The sequence below is a fragment of the Anopheles aquasalis genome, chromosome 2 (genome assembly GCF_943734665.1).
Source record: "Anopheles aquasalis chromosome 2, idAnoAquaMG_Q_19, whole genome shotgun sequence".
In the NCBI taxonomy this organism is placed as follows: domain Eukaryota; kingdom Metazoa; phylum Arthropoda; class Insecta; order Diptera; family Culicidae; genus Anopheles; species Anopheles aquasalis.
The window spans coordinates 22,022,501-22,040,000 of NC_064877.1; the positions used below are offsets into that span (position 1 = coordinate 22,022,501).

General features: G+C 46.7%; 3 protein-coding genes across 11 annotated transcripts in view; all 3 read right to left on the reverse strand.

The window, feature by feature from the left end:
• Positions 1–8,727, reverse strand: part of LOC126568906 (mucin-19-like) — a 34,552-nt gene extending 25,825 nt beyond the window's left edge. For all 3 annotated transcript variants that reach the window (XR_007607776.1, XM_050225590.1, XM_050225591.1), the window contains exon 1: positions 7,819–8,727. The gene's annotated coding sequence lies outside the window, so the exon portion shown is untranslated. The remainder of the gene's footprint in view (positions 1–7,818) is intronic.
• Positions 1–11,426, reverse strand: part of LOC126572744 (uncharacterized) — a 15,507-nt gene extending 4,081 nt beyond the window's left edge. Inside the window, exons 1-2 of the mRNA XM_050232333.1 lie at positions 11,194–11,426; positions 9,652–10,174 (exon numbers count right to left, since the gene is read on the reverse strand). Coding sequence (XP_050088290.1) covers positions 9,652–10,174; positions 11,194–11,253 — 583 coding nt within the window. The 5' untranslated portion in view covers positions 11,254–11,426. The remainder of the gene's footprint in view (positions 1–9,651; positions 10,175–11,193) is intronic.
• A 3,259-nt stretch (positions 11,427–14,685) lies between these two features.
• The window catches only part of LOC126570067 (uncharacterized), a 28,049-nt gene continuing 25,234 nt past the window's right edge, over positions 14,686–17,500 (reverse strand). For all 7 annotated transcript variants that reach the window (XM_050227548.1, XM_050227543.1, XM_050227541.1 and 4 more), the window contains one exon: positions 14,686–17,500. This exon is cut by the window's right edge and continues 121 nt beyond it. In XM_050227548.1, the coding sequence (XP_050083505.1) occupies positions 17,448–17,500 (53 nt within the window). In that variant the 3' untranslated portion in view covers positions 14,686–17,447.

Genomic DNA, 17,500 nt, shown 5'->3' on the forward strand with positions numbered 1-17,500 from the left:
TGAAATTACTAATGTCCTTAGGGGTTTATATTAGATAAACAGTTTGCTTTGATTAACATTTCATCTCACTCTTAATCCATCGCACATCGCACTGACATTACACCACGCGAAAAGCCAACACCACGTCAGGGAAAGGAGGAGAAAACACTCTACGGCTTCGCCGGATTAGCCAAGTCATCGAGTGTAATCAATTTTATTGGCGATCCCCGGGTTAGCCATCATCCCTCTTGATCAGTGACCGATGGCCATTACGCCATAGCCACCGTGTGGCGCTTCTCAGCGCGCCAATAGGCCCCACACGATAAGCAAGTGCACATCGCCGGCCGTAAGCCGGCTAGCCAAGCCGAGCCAAGCCAAGCTGCTCGTGTCCAACGTGATCGATCTATTCAATTAAGGTGCATGCCGTGCACCGTGCCGTGGCAGCTAATGCAATTCTACGTGTGACATTTGCATTAATTTATGCCATCGCACTATAATCATGCTATTAGTTGAGCCTGAGTTCTGAGCAATCTGATTTGATATTTACATTCCCTTTTACATTTACATAACGTGCCTCGTTGGGATTATATAATATTATGACAGTGAAAATGGATGGATGCTACCTCAGAAAACAGATGTTGTCCATGTGGCCTCCAGGTACATCTTAAGCGAAAGCCGAAGCATATATTTCACGCTCGAGATTGCAGAAGGTAGGCCCATTTGTGGAATGGATCCCATTATTCATCCTTTCTGCTTTACTAACGAACAAATATCCGTTAGCAATTGCTCACAATGCGGCCCGCCAAAAAGGCTGCTACAAAGTGGTACCTTTGCAGCAGATAATGTCAATTCTCGGAACAGGCTTTAGCACATCCAGCAACTAATCAATCTCCCAGAACCCACCTCATCGCTCTGTGGCCGTAGTAAAGTGGTTTTTCTCGTTAAAGGCATCAAACCATCCACCGGCAGCCACCTGGAAAAGCTCCCTCGCCTACCTTTGAGGATGTCTCAGGGTGTCAAAAGAGACGCAATTGATTGAAATGAAAGTATGTTTGAGCCACAGACCCCCCGGAGCCGGCCGGCTAAACTTTCCATGCACTCGAAGATGGAATGTTTACCTTACCGCGGGCCGAACCGTGGGCCCATCATCCGGTGTGTACCGGCAGTTTTCCATATCCGTCGAATGCCTTGCAGATAAGCTCAAGACGATCCCCTTCCCCGCAGTGCGGGATCAGCAGCAGCAGCAGTCAACGGTTTGAATAGGAGCTTTATTGTTTTTACTCCTCCTCTCCTTTTTGTGGAAAGACGGAATTGATTTTCTCCTTTTCCCCTGGCGTCTCCATCGATTTCTAGTCTCATGTTTGGACAGAGCGATGGAAAAGCAGCAAGCAGAGGAATGGCCGTATCGGGGTTTGTTTGACTTGCATGGTCCTTATTCCCATGCTCGAGGTCTCTTATCGAAAGCGCTACGTTGCATCCACAGATCGGTTCCGATGTAACTCAACTCACGATCGAAGCTCTACAGGCGGCTCAGCTGGAAACAAATTAAATTTATGCAACTTGCTGTGCCCACGTCAGAAGCTGCTGCCAGGTTAGTCAGGACATTCCAACCGACAGCCCAGAGTTTGTTACAGACCATTCTAGGTTGATGTGCTGCATACAAAATTCAATTTATGGCTCAGTTGTTCTTAATCCCCAAATGCGCTCTCTCTCTCTCTCTCTCTCTCTCTCTCCGTGTTCTGAAAAGTGCCATCAAAAGTGATTTTGAAGTTCCGACATGTTCTTTGGCACGCAAACTATCTATCTACAGTGGCTCGTCAGGTTCGTCCTGATCGCTCAAACACATTCCGAGGTGACACACAAAATCCCTATCTGGCCAACTGGTATACTCGGAACTCGGTGGTTGGTCGTGCTGTCGTGTGCTGGAGTGCGTCAAAATATGGTGCTCCATATTTCGGATACATAAAGTTACCGAAAAAATATTCAAATCAACCACTCCTCTCCCTCCGAGGAGCTCAGCCCAGTTACTAGCGGTCGGTTGGTTTGGTCTCACCGCTTGGAAAAAGGGGAAAAAATGGTCCACTAAATGGACGCCGGAATCGGCAATTAAAGCTGCGTTTGAACTAGATCCTGGCTCGCGATACCGACCACCACCCCTGCTAGGTTCGGACTGCGTCGTGGTCGCGCTCGTGACCGCCCTCGCTTCTGCTCTGCAGCTACCGCTGGCTGTCCCGTTGGGAAATGAAGAAATGAAAATCAACAGCAAGCTCCCAAATGTCCACGCGCCAAAGGAACCCCCGCAATGGTACTAATGTGTTTGTTGTGACTGCCCGTTTCCGACATACCTGGTCGTGGTCGTAGTGTTTCTTGGATTGCTGGACCGCACAAATTGAACGAACAGCCAGGCCGTTGACCCAGATTGGAGGTGGTCTCAGGTCTTGGACCGATTGTGTCACACTTTTCGATAAGACACGTGACCCGACGACCGCGATCGGTGCGCACAATTGACTCACCCCGTCCGAAAGCCTCCTTCCGTCCTCGCTCACTCACCAGCGAGCCACATCGGTCAGGTCTGCGGTAGCCTCAATTTCTCAGATGCTCAGTGCGCGATTGCTTGCCGCGGTGGACCAGGCTGGATTAGGGGGCGAACAGGACAGGGCTTTCAGGTCCGTTTCGGGTTCGGAATCACGATTTCCTGTTTGTTCGAGGGTGCTAGGCGTGAGACTGGCCGGCTGGCCAACCGGCATGCTAGCAAATTTGGTTCTAATCCTAGACCGAACCAGTAATCAGGACCAAGTGAATCGGGTAGGTGTACGATCCGGGCAAGGGTGTGAACTCGTGCCCATCATTAACCTCCATAATCGGTTACTATTCATCTGCTTCTGTTGACCCGCTTCCATCGTGCCTAACGGAGCATTCGGGCGTAGGTTGTTCGGTGAGTCATACCGAAACGCAGGATAAAGCATTTCTATCCTTTCAGATTGAATGTTTCAAGATTGTTCGACGAGTGGCCAGTAAACATGATCGGTACACTTAACACCGACAGGCTGAAGCGTCGTCGAAGCTCCCAAACCGCAAAGCGTCAAACCGGTTTTACCTCAAGCATCTCAAGAATGCTCGAACATGGCAGGACGATGACGAACATGCCGTCCCCTTCTTCCCGTTTCCCGCACGCGGTTTTACGCTCACCGAAACCCGGCGGTCACGTCTTGCCGATAAAAGGCCATTAAAGTCCATCGATGGTGGTGCGGCTCGATGATAGATTGGGATGGTGATGTTGCGCGTGATTTATATCTCATCAGCGATGCGCCGCTGGTCGCACAAATTTGTTGACATAATTAAGTGTGAGCCGAGAGTGCTCCGAGCGGTCGGTGGTGGTTCTTGTAATGCTGGCTGCCTTACAGTTCACAGGATCGAGTGCTACAACCTGGTCCTTATTTTCACTTTTAGTATGGCGCCTCCACCGCTTGAGGTATGCTAGACGGTTGCAGCCAAATGGCCACTTTGCTATTCGTCGCTGTTTACACTGGTGGGGGCCGGGGGGACCAGTGGACTACAGTATTATCGGGATCGCTATTTGTGAAACGAAGTCGACTGTTTACGCAAATTTTGTTTTCTTTTCCTTGGGAAGAAAATAAATGGCCGTTAATTTGTTTAACGTTTTGCGGTAACGTTTGCCTGTTCAACATCGATTAAGCTCTGGGAGCAAGTGCATTCACATCGCATTAACCTCAAATAACAGAGTGTCAGCTCACCAATCGGGCCAATTTAAGATAAAACAGTACATGAATTAACTTTTCATTACGATAAAGAACGTTCAACCGTTTCTAGCAGAAGCTATAATGAATCTATTCAAACACTATCTATATTGTTATCATTGGAATCTAACCTTTACGATAATTACTAAATACTTAATATTTAGCTGGTCTCCTGATATCGAACCACTATATCACATTCACATCGTCGTCAGTCCACGGTTGATCGATTTGAAACGCTTCGTCGAACAATCGATTAAAAACGTTGCCCACAAATGATCATGCACCGTGCAGTAATGGTTTCTGCCCCATCATACCCGACAGTTCCTTTGCCAGCAAGTCAATTAAGCCCGTTCATTAGATCGATTGGCTGCGGAGACTCCCTGATGGGGTCGACCGATGCCTGACAAAAGGCCTATTTCGTTTCCACAAATCGAACGGAATCCCTTCATTACTATTTTAATATTCCTATTTTCCTCGCTGCTGGTATGTGCCGTTCGGAAAAAAGGGAGAGTTTCTCATTTTTACTTCTCTTTCGCTACTGCACCATCCTGGCGTCTCGATTCGGTCCCTTTTTTTCCGGTACTCCTCGGAGCATTAACATCCCTTTCACGACCTTGACCTTTTTTCCACCTCCCTCTTTTTATCGGTGTGACGAATCGATGTCAGTGAGGAGCCGGCAAAGGGTGTAAGGCTTATTAAGTTCCACCGACCGGCCGACCGACCGACCGACCGATAGCGACCAAGCATGGGGTGTCAATTGATAACGATGGGGTTGTAACCCCCTGGGGTCACTAAAGGCTTCAGGACTAGGGAAAAAGATCAATACACTCCGCAGAATGATAAAGATAGTTGGTGGTTGCCTGACATTTATGAAATAAAATTGAATTTCTATTATTAGTGCAACCCATCAGGGCACTAAAGGTCTGCAATCATTATGGAACATGATTGCAAATCGCACTCTAACTTGTTTTCAATCAACCCCTGTGGTTCGGTCCATGTTTATGATTCAATTACCCTCAAATGAACCAGATTGTTACCCTTTGAAATTACAAATCAAAACCGTTGTCCGATTGACGCTCTGATTTCGTTTGTGTTTCAATCATAAACTATTTTCTATTCCGCATCATCTCACACAAAACGAGAGTGGAAAACCCACGTTGCCCACGCTAAGCATTATACAAGGATCTGCAGAGCATCCTCCTACGGAATACCTGAGACAATCAAAGAAATCAAAGAAGAGATGGAGCTCAAAGGTTAGGTCAATAGACAAAGCCTTACGCCTACACATTTGTCTGACCTTTACGTCACGGCTATCCGTACGGTGACAATATTCAATTGGCATTGAAATGCGTTGCTCTTCCATAATTGACAGTGCAAATGGTACAACCGGCATCAGGCAGCATCCCATCGGCCAGTAATTGTCTTGATTAGCTAGCGAGACTGCTTAGCAAAACTGCAATTGAAAAGAATGAAACGTTCTGTCTGTCCGGTCGTTTGGAAAACGTCTCCAGCTGGCCTTTGTGTTGTGCTAACGCTTCCCGAACCGGCGTCCAGAAATAGTTGACATCGCGTGTAACCGACGGTCTCCTAGGGCTTGTCACTGCCTGCTGTTGGTGTCGTGAGGTGCCATGATGACTGGAAAATGTTCTCGGAAAATTGGTTCACTAATGAGTACCCGGCGCGTCTCCGTACTACCCACGAAAGGTACATTCCTCCTTCGTAGGATGAGTAACGCACACCAAGAAACGGTGGCTTGGCGGCCACACACATGTGGTGTCATCGTGTCGGAGTGGTTTTTGAAAACAGAGCAGAGCAACACCCGGGCTCATCTTTTTCGGCAGCCGGCACATGCCGGCCCGGTGACTCATAGATTGATCGTCATCGTCAAGCAGCGGTTCCGTCGCTTCGGTAGCCAACTTGGAACATGAACCGTCGAGCATCGTGATCGAAAGGGAAAAGGGACAAGCAAGCCACAAGCAAGCCAGCGAATGGTTCGGAATCGGCACCGAGTATCATAAATATCTCGTGCTTGCGACGCTGACAGTTTATTACTGTCTGTGGTATTTTTGTTGCTTGTTGCCCTTTGCTCCTTCTTCTCGGGCCCGGAGGTTCCTGCATTTTCTGGGAGCTCCCACAACTCATGTTTCGTCGACGAATGTCTAATGAGTTCCCGGGGTCCACCATTTTGTGAGCATTTATTTATTTTCCAACATTTGGCTAGACCGAATTCGAGTTGAATACAACACTACAAGTTCCTGCTGTGTCCTACTCGGACAAAATTCGCATTGTGTGCTCCCGTGAGAGGAGTTTGGAACAATATCAACAAGTGATTTTCTGTGCCGTGGCCTTACGCCTCGAAACTCGCGAAAAGAACCACCCCGGGATTGAAGTGGGGCACTCGAAGGATACGAAAACAATTCCTTAACCCGGAGTGTTTTCAAAAGTTTCCGTGTTTTTCATAATTGAATTTTCATTCTCTGGCCAACCCGCTTCCAGCGTTCGGTACAAAACGGCAGCCAATGTTGTCCGGCACCAGTGTTGGCCCCAACTTCGTTCCCTGCAAGGTTTGCAGCAAAACTCGGATTTCAAGGAACTGCTCTGCCTCAGGGAAAGCCGCATTTAAAACCCAGACTACAACATTTGTACCACCATTTGAAACTGCTAGCAAGCTGCTGACGTAGATTGGCGCTTGACGAAATCATCATTAACTATTGAGCAGCAGCAGCAGCAGCTTCTGCACTCATCACGGAACCCGTGATGCAGCTTAGCTGTTCGGCTCTTCCGTGTTCTCATTCCGGGCGGATAAAGTTTTAGCTTCACGAAAGAAGTTTTCACTCACTTTTGCAGAAAACTTTCAGCGTGTGTACAAAGTAGCGGAGAAGTTCTAACATGCTGAAAGTGGAGGGATCGCTATCACTCTTGGCCATTGTACTCGTCGTCGCCCCGTACCCATCCACGGGACGATAAATTATGAATCGAGCGAGGGAACTAGCTCAGCTGGCTGCAAAGCACACGGCCACAGGAGTCTTGCGTACAGGAGTTTGTTACAAATTGATTGCAAATGGCCGTAGTGGTGGTGCACGTCATGTCCCTATGGGAGTGTTTTAGTATCGTGTTGCAATCGATGAGCGAAATCGAAGATACATCATGTTTACTGCCGTTTGAAGATCTCTTTGCATTTATAGCCCTTTGTAACGCGATTGGTGCAGAGTAACACGCACAAGGCGGTCGTCTATTGGATGATCGAATGGCAGTTAATGCGATGATGATCTTTTCTCTTCGGAACACTAAATACCCATTAATGTTTCGAATTTGTGGGTCAAAAAATTTAAAAGGAACATATACGAACTCCTTGTTTCAGCGAACAGTTGTCGCGAATTGCTTGTTAATCTACAAATATCACAAGATACAGTCAAAGTCCCCTAGAAAAATTTTAGTACGATGCCAATACCTAAAAACCGACTAGGGCAAATCATATCCGAGGAAAATAATCCGTTTGATCCTTGAAGTGCAAGTCCTGGCAGCTCAACAGGACGATCGTTCACATCGTGCTGACCGGAGCAGCAAAACCGGAAACCGTAACCACAAAAGAGCGCACTCAACGCCAGGTAATGATGGTAAGGGCAACGCTGCGCGGCTACCGCACGTTTCTCCCTTCATCCCGCGAAAATCTGCCAACCGGAAGGTAGCTATTCCGATTTGTTTGTTGTTATTATTTCTCGGCAAAGTTATTATGCTCCCAGAGGGTGCTGCTATGCGGTGCTCATTCCTTTGGCGATGATGATGGTCGACCAGTTTTGTCGCTGATATGTTTCCCCTCATGCAGAAGGGGCCAGGAAACAGGACGAGAGTGGCGATGGCTTACAGTCTGCAGGGACGGGGATAATTTTCTGCCAGTTGCACGGAAAATTGTGGACTACATGTGTCTGTGTGTCCGGGTGTGTGTGATAGACCTGCACCCCGCGTTCAGCATTTTCTTCCCGAGTGAGCACGTAACCAGGTGAAGCAGGAGCTTTCTTTTGATAACCCGTCCCAAGTTGAATGACCCGGACTGGTACGGTAAATTTGATGCAGAACCTACCTTAATGCAGCAGCACTTAGTGTGGCCGGCCGGTGAGGTTTAAGAAAAACGAGGTATGTGCACACAATGTCACAGGAACTATGCCTTTTCTATGGCTACCGCTGTCGCTCGCCTTTCGCCTAATTGCCCTAAAGGAAATGTCCTGCCAACAACAACAACAAAGGTGGCTTCACTGGCCAGCACTGCACCTTTAGCTGCCGGCGTATCACGTGCATGGCATCTTACGCCGAAAGCGTGATGTTATGTGCCCTTGTACCACCGCCGCTGATGGTCAGGATAAGCATCTTCCGGTGAAACATGTTGCACAGCACTACACTGCACGTTTAAATCATATGTTATATGTTTAGCCGGGACCAGTGGTCCGATTTTATTGTGATGATCTTGTACCACTTCACTCGCCTCCTCAAGCGCAGCTACTCTCATAGAGCCAGATTGTTGAAGTGTGCACGATGGCAGAGACCTAGGACAGTAAGGTTACAACACTTTGAGCTAAAGCCACAATCTTAACCGCCGGGTGGCTTAACACAGTTCACTGCCGCATCTGGGCCGCACTGTTGCACCAATCGAAAGCTGCTGCTGTTGTAACACGCTGCTTTTCGCTGCGCTAGCGTCGTCTGCACGCAACACGCCACAAACGACAGTGCGATCAGGCATCCATCGATGACCTCGCGAGGTCACCGTCACCTAAACCGGCACGCGTGCACTCGCGAGACAACAAAGGCACCTGCTCGATACGATTCCTGTGAGAAGGAGGTACCCGTGGACCATTCCCGTTTCCCGGCTAATCGAAAACAACTCCACTGTGTCACTGTATCGCTTCTCTGGACCACCGAGCACCGGGCCGGTTAGTCGATGATGGCTAAGATTGTTCACCAGCCAACCGGAACGCCAGCGGGCAGCGGGCGAACATCAAACTCCGACGAAAGGCGTAAGCACACTGATCCTGCCGTGCTGTGCCGTGCCGTGAGCATCGCTCACTCTTTGTTTGCCAAGCGCCAGCGAGTCATCGCGAGCGACGAGATAATGGAGATGGAGGCGCCAGCAGCGCGCTCATGCTCTTAGTACCAACCCAGCCGGAGCGCGCGCTGAGTGCTACTTCGGAGGGCATACTACTTGTAGAGAATGTTCAGAGTAATTGCACGATGTGCTAGTTTGTTCTTTTAATGTTTTTGTAATGTTGAAAAATGATGTTAGTGATGGAAACTTTCGTTTACTCGTTAGTACATTACTAGTAAAAGAATCAGCGAGTCTCCTTATTAACGTCCTTTTCATTTGTTGAAAAAGAAAATAAAATCATTTCGCTCTTTTTCAAATAATAAACCCCAAACCAATCCAAATCAAACCCCTAAGTAGTTGCTTCCCTTTCGCTACGATGGGGTGGACCGCTCTCTCGGCGAGAGTGAGCTCCCCGCAGCTTGGAACTGCGAGTGCCGGAAAATTCGTACCGGCCCCGCGATGAGTGCTGGGACCGATCCATCAGCACGTTCGGATGCATCAGCTGTTTGTTTACAATTTCCCAGCCCCACGATGGCGCGACGAGCCGGGCGGCACGAGACTTAAAATGAGAGACTTTTCCGAATCGGAAAACGCCTCACCGGGGATGCCCCCGTGTGGTGTGCAGCGTAATTTGCATTCCAAGTAAACGACGAAAACTCCCGGACTCTCATTGTCCGGACCATCGAGGAAAATGGGGTACCCATTATTCACCGTAAATTCAATTTTAAGAACAACACAGACAACAACCCGGATACTGGGCTGGTCTGGACGGTCGCTGCATTAGTTGACCGGATGGGAGGGGGGAGCCAATGGTGGCCGGTAAATCGAAACACTTACCACGTTGTTGGGCGAGGGCTTGCAGCAGTGGTGGAATGAGAAAATCTCGGTTCCAGATGATGCTCGGCCACGGTACGAGCGGGGTGATGCGATCCTCCTGGTCGATCCGGCGTATCGTCGATCCGGCACCACACGTGTGCTGGTTCTGTTGTTGTATTTCGAGCAAAAATTTCTCGAAATTGCTAATCCGTCGATGCTTTCGGTGTTTCCGGCCATGCCTCGTCGTTCTCGATTGATCGTGCTGCTGTTTGGACTGTGGCTCCGTACCATTGGTCGGTTGCTTGCCACCGTTGTCGTGACCATTCTGCTTCCGATGCGCTTTGGTCGATTGTTCTTTGCTGCGTCGTTGATTTTCCTTTTTGGTTGACGCCTTACGACCGGTACGCTCCGGTTCTACCTTTACCGGTGGAGTGTCCTTGCTCTTGGTGGCCCGGTCCCGTATTTGGGCCAGTTTGGCACCACTCGCTGGAGAAGCGATACCAAAGGGGTGCGCAAAGTAGAACATGCATATCGGAGCGGGACTCTATGGAATGAGAAGAATATAGAGGAAAAAAATTATAACCTAAACTACGATTATTTGGAAATGTAAACGGTAATCAAATGGTGCTGTATTGTCAGTGTTGATCTACTCTTACAGCTGCTAAGTCTCGACGACAGCGACCACTACGAAACGCCCCAAGCGTTCAGCGGAAGCCAGCACGCTCTCCAGCAATTAATCTCTCGCGTGAGTGATATCGAGATGCTGCTGCATGTGTTGCTGTTTGCCTTCGCGACTCCGTTTATGCTGATGCGGTCGAGTGAAAACACATGGCGTTCTCTCGGCTTCGAACCAGTGGAACCAAAGACAGTCGGCTGGGCGATGTGTCGTCACACCTTCTGGATCGTAGCAGAACGAACCATGAACCATGATGAAGATACTGCTGCCCTTGTGTTCCCCACAGCAAATAACTCAATATTGGTCCGACAAGACGATGCTCGGATGCGGAGAAAACGACAGACAACCCACTATAGTAAGTGGACGCCTTAATTGACGCGATTGCGATAAGTTTTGTGCGATGGATTCGAACGGATATGCGATGAGGATCGTTCCAGCCAGGCCAGTATTCTTTGTTTCGCGCTCTAGATAACTTCGAGCGAGCAAGCACACTCCCGCCTGCTTGTGGCTGCGCATAATATGCTAAAGATCTGTCTCTCCACGCCCAGGCCTCGTTGCGGTTCAGCTGGAGCACGCATTCTGAAAGATGATGCGATCGTGTACGTTCAGGTTCATTACACGCTAATGGGGGGGCAGTACGATAAATCTACATAATTTTGATCTATTAACCATGCATAGCCAACAGCGTAGGACTGCGTTGCCATGATCTGATAGCGACTACAAAATGTCCAAATGAGTTGAGCAGCTTATTAGATTTGTGATAAAAATAGATGAGCAATAAAAAGATAAAATCTGTTTTTAGACTTGGAAATCGCGAAGCACGGTATCTAAATCGAGAGGTATTGCTAAGAATTGATTACATTTCGTCTATAAAATTCTCTAATTACCTGTATCAATCGGTACACGGAGGCCGTAGTCGATTTTCCCGCTCCGTTATTGACATTCATATTCGTAACTAGCGACAAATATTTTCACAACGTCTACACATCTTTCATCTTCAGCACTTCATCAAATTAACTTTATGCGTATTTTCCATTTAAAACACTCCAACGATTGCCAGTTGCATCGGAATGCATCTTATTCTCACAACAACTGATCACTGCTGATCACATCCATAGCACTTCACTTTTTCACTGCAGGTCGTTCAACTTCAATTTCCGTTGGACTGTCTATCAGCAAGCACCCAGTAGCACAGACAATCGTCGAAGGAGCCAGTCTCACGGTCATTGGGCTAGTTTTGTTGTTCGCCCACCTTCCGCATCAACAAATCCTTGCATCACCGTGGTAGCGTGCCGAACCCTTCAATGATGGCAACAAGCTAAACGTGGAAATTCATTCAACATTTTTAAACATTCCAAATTGACACCTCCCCATACCGATCGGTGGGTGGTATCGAGACCTTGTGGGATCAATGTCAGTGTTTTGTTTTGCAGTGCCAGCACGAATTGTTGCGCCACGTTTCGTGTGGCGTTGGTTTCAGGCTGATGGAAGCGGAGCAACACTGGGGTGTGACTGGTCACCTTTAACTATGCAGCGTTCAGAACAAGTTAATGAAAATAATCTACTTGATGGCGTCCTAGGAGGACTAATTTTTATTAACTTTGCAGTCGCTATAAAAGAAATCATCGACTTTAAAAAGCAAATTAAAATTATTATGCTCTTAAGACAATGGAGTCCTACTTCAATGGAACGCGCACGGTGTAATTACACTTCCTGCGTTCATTATCAAATCTAGGTTAACAATGGGAACATCAAAGTAAACAAACTCTCTTCCGGTTACTAACACGTTGTCGTCGCTAGGTAAACGCCGCGTGATGTACACCCATGTACAGAGCTGGGATGGGTGGGAGTTGTAAATTCATTTCCAGCAACGCGCTGCTGGCATCCCGACGGCGTGTCCTTCCGGATCGCCCGGTATGTGGATGAAGGGAAATAGCAGCAAACAACAACAAAAAACTTTAATATCATTAGTGAAAGTAGAGCATCACCATGGTTAGAGGCGATGTTTACCATTAAAAACTCGACGACGAGGCACATCGTCTCTGTTCCTTCTAGTCTGCGTATGTCCCTTCAGGCAAAGTGCGAATTTACTAAGCACTTTAGTTTTCCTTGTATTTCATTTCTGCGTATAGTAACTAAATGAAGTAACTATTATTTCAAGTTCATTAATCTTCTGTCAAATATGATTTGATTCAATACAGAAGCATATTTTATTGGCATAATACGCCCAATCACGCAGCATAACACCTGCTCAATGTCTATATTTAGAGATAAATCATGTTTGTAATTTTCCTCAAAATTGCAATAACACGCCTCATCGCCCTTCGCTGGGCGATTACAACTGTAACCAATCGGTTTGTGGTGTTTCCAAGGACACCACCGTGTAAGGTGGTGTGGCCAGCATATCCTCTACCACCCTCCCCGTCCGACTGGAGTCATGAGTTTGTTAAAGGAATGTACTCGCCAATGGCGCCACAACACTATTGCGCCGCCTGCCGGTACGGTCTTCCCTGCCAACGCCGGGCAGCTGAAAGGCACCGCAAAGCTATCGCACCACAGACCACCAAAACCAGCGTCCCCGGAAGGTGGTTTCCAAGGCACTCGAACCAAACGGTTTGGCGGAAATCGTGACTATGGTTTTGATTGATTAAACATTTTCCTCGCCCACGTCGCGTCGCGAGGTGTTGCCATCGCTGGTTTGGCGTCGCTTTGACCGACGCAAGGATTCGAAGGAATTTTCTGCAGGAATAAGAAGCACTGCAAGGAGCAGTAATCGGATGCAATTACCTCTGCTCCTGCTGTTTTATTTCGGATATTAGTTCCATGTTATGCCACCAAAATAGATCAAATTTAAAGAACTACGAAAGAATTTAACACATTGCTTCTTCAACACTTGATCTTGCGCGATCTTATTTCCTTCCCGCACCCTTGGATAATCCACCGGAGAAATCTCACACACAAATACACTCCCCGGGACGGGTGTCAACATATTTTTGTACAACAGATAAGCTCACTCCGTGGACCCAAATCTTCAGAGGACGTCACGCCCCTTGAGGACTGCAGTAACTGACGCACGCACATAACAGCACTATTTATAGGCATAAACATGTGAGAACGAAAATGGAAAAATATGATTCCTTCGTTTCCACTTTCCGTTTGCTGCGAACGATCCTATAATCTTCTATAGGAACCCTCACCCTTGGTTCTAGGTGCGACACACACTCTCTCTACCCCCGCTCAGATGGAACTTACAACAAACCAGCGCGGAACTACGGGCGACTGAACATTCGAAATCAAACCGAACCGCTAGACGGTTGAAGCGAGACTGAAGCCTCTGTGTGATCGACTGCAGACCGTAACGGATGGACGGTATGGTGGAACGGGCGTACCACGACTCACCTCCGTCCGCCGGAAGTGCGCCGGTGAACCGCCGCTCCGATAGTCGACGGCAACCAAACACAAGAAACCGGCTTCCATCGATAGTTGGCGAGGAACGTGAAAATAGCCACACATAAACACAAACACATCGAAACTCGGCGGCTCGGCAACCGAGGTGTGTTCCCAGACAGACCCAGACAGATCGTTCCTGTGGGGCGTTTTGGTTCGACGGGGGACAACAGCAGACACGCCGATCAACCGATGCACCCTCGCTGGGTCGAAGACATGTTTTGCTTCATCGCAGAAGGGGTCGCTGTATGTATGTGCCACTATGGGACCGTTGAACGAGGGTTCTACCGACCGGTAAAGGGTACTTTTTGGGGGGAGCAATATTTTCGTGTGGCACATATTTTCCGAAGTCCGAAGTGTCAGAGTTGCGCCACGGTGTTGCGAGATTGATGCGAGTGCCGGAATCGCGGCATGACCCAGTTATGGGAGTAGACACTTTTAGGATGAGCGGAACCACTGATTTGGCTTCCTGGTGCCGATCTTTTGCTTTAGATTGTGTTTTATGATTTCTTCTGGCAACGGTGCAAACTTACAAGAACATCGATCTCTAGATGCAGCCATCGTGGCGTCAGCTGGCATGCCGAGAAGGGCAAATGCATCCACTATTGATGACCGGTGGTTCGCGTGCATCATTTTTTTAATTTATATTTATGATCTTTTAGTATTAATTGAACCGCTGGAGAGCTAAAACACACGTCGTTCGTTTCTATCAAGTTCTATTAGGCAGCACAAAACGAAAAAGATTAGATTATTAATTTTTCAAATATTTTTTTACAATGCTTGGGTAAAGGACTCCAGCTGTAGGCTAAGTTAAGCCTTGTTCTACGCTGTATTCTTTACTAACTCGTTCTTTAAAGAGATATGATGGCTTTTCTCGTTAGTTCTTTCCATGCAAAGCAATCGTCCAGAATTCTCCGATGGTTCGGTTTTGTCAATTGAAATTGGTTTTATATTTATGATTTGTTTTTTCTTTTCATATTTGATGTCTACAATTTGTTTGCTAAATGGTATCTCCCCACCCAAAACCGCCCTGAAACGACGCCCAACGCCTTTCGCGTACTATGCAGCAAACGATGAATGGCAAACGCGTATATATTTGGTTTCTCTTCACCTCTCACGGTTTGTTCGGCTCTGTAGGCATAGTTGTTGTTGGTTATACGGATTCAAAAGATTACTTATATTGTTTGCTTCCATTCTCTACACTGCTGATGACCGTACCGGCTCTTTCTTGTGCGCACTATCTGCATTAGGCAACAGACAGCGCTCTGGGTGCTGCTGATTGAAAGGACCAAAAATGTGTGAAACGTGAATCGGTTGACGCGTACCGTAAATATTGCCATTTTTTATGGTTTATAAGAAGGGCCTTTACTGAAACTGTGAGATGCATTTTATTATTCCTACACTCTCCATCACGCGCCTAGACTTTTACATTGGATAATGAATCTTGGTAATGGTTCCTATATGCATGCGAGAACATTAGCTTCTTGCCAGTCAGCAGAAGGTGTTCCGTGTGTTCGGTGTGTCAAGAAACGGTTCTAAACTTCAACGTTCTATGTGATTCTCTACTGAAACATGGTTTATTTCGTCTTTCCTTTTCCTTCGCGGCTCGCTTTTCGCCTTCCCGTAAATCAACACATGTCGCTCGCTGATTTGCTTAACTTGTTACGTATCCTTAACACGGATAACGAGTTTAATGGTACGAGACTGGAAACCAAAAATGTGTTTAAATGAAAACAACCTTTGAGCACAAACTTTCCCTTTGGCTTGTTTTCAGTTCGAAGTTCAAAACACCCCCTCGACTGCCCTTACTTCCGCTTAGACGTCGGCCATCCATGCTGCATTTATTCGTTACTGAGCTACTTAAAAAAATATATATTTTATCTGAAGTTATACAGGATACTCATAGTTTCTTTACGCTTTACTTGCTCCTTTCTTTTCCTTGCATTTGGCAGAACGCATTCGAACCTGACATGTTGCTCGAGGTCCTGCTGCTACCGATCTCTCGGTGCACAGCAGTCACTTCCTCGTCTTCCACTCGCTCTGTTTGATCCCCATTATTTAAGTTACATTTGTTTATTCTATTATTTCGTGTCTTCTTGTTTCCCTCGGTCTGCTTCGAATGTTACCTTCCTTTCCCTTTTCACAGTCCATCGACGTTCCAAATAATTTTTTCCAACAAATTTTCCAGTCAATTTTCCTCTTCTTCTTAGAATCATAAAAAACTATTATAGTTTTGAAATGTAATGAGAAAATCGATCTTTTTTGTCACCACCTAGCCTATACCATTTCCATTGCCTCCATAACACAGTACATTCCTTTCGTGGTTTCGAGTGATTCTAGCTACCATACTGGTGGTCTCGGTGCTTTGTCGTGCCTGCCTTCGCTAAGAACGAACCCTTTGCAAGACAGTATTCGTTCTACTAGTTTAGTTTAGTTTACCTTAGTTGTTATTATGCTAGGTGATCACAGCTGATGAATATTTCCCCCACACTTTGTTGCTCTTCACATTCCCCCGTTGTACTGCAGCTCGTACATTCTCAGTTCTTCTTTTCTCATACCGAGTTTTGTTTAACAGCATTGTTATCCCTAGCATTTCTACCACGTGCACCTTTCACTAATGCGTTTACTCCCAAAAACCAGGCGTTCCTTATTCCAACGAATGCGTGCTCTCGCAGTGCCAAATCATCACTAAAACGCCCGTCAAGAATCCTTAGTCCAATTCGATCCTTAGTCCAATTCATGGACATTTTATCAAACCTTTTTCGCTCCACAAAATTACCACATTTCACCGCTAATGAACTAGTCAGTTTTTGAAGTTCATCCTTTCCCTTCGACAACTTTACGTGTACTTCACACAACAGCTTGCAACCGTTTCGAAAATGAAACAACCAATCCAGTTTCATTGCTTCGTTATTCTGATTCCAATTGTTTCATTACTTTGTAGATCGATTAGTAGATTGATTATAAGAAATTCTATAGTTCAAAAAGGGTTTCGTCTATGTTTTCTAGTTTCGTTTTCGGTTGCCTACCGTGAGATAATCTTTTCGTAATTTAGATTTCTTGTTTGCCAACAGTGGCTGGTTGTGTACAAGAACAAATCGATCTGCATTGAAACGCGTCTACTGTAGACACATTTCTTCAGCAACAAGCTACTGAGTGGGGTTGGTCAAAAAATATTAAACCTCTTTCGAGATATACGAATCAAAAGGCACCAAAACCAAAAGTCCACCGTGTACGCTACCAGAAATAGCAAAAGCGTGGGATTGAATAGAGTGTGGCATGAGGTATATATATATTTTTCCACCTTTCCTATGTAGCTTCCCATGGAGCTTTTAGGACTTACTATTGCCATCTGTATCATTTCTTTGTGCGAAAGTTCCGATGAGTTTAATAGAGCTGTACAGCGACGCTGCGTAAGCGACCAAACTTTCATACACTTAAAATACAATCGGCACCAAAGTGCCGGCAACAAATCTATAGTTTTCTAAGTAAAAGAAAAGGCCAATTAAGCAAGATAGTGGAATCGTTTGGATAAAATCAATCAATCGCAGACAAACTGATCCGCTCGTCAAGTTACTTCTCCCACAACGAACGCGGTCACTCGAGTTTGGAAGAAACCGATTACATTCGGTACCTTTGCTAAGATCGCGGATCGTGCTAACCACCAAACAAACCCGGGCAACGTCATCCCTTCTTATACTGTAACACCACCCTTGAAGGGCTGATTTTTACTATCCACTCCAACGA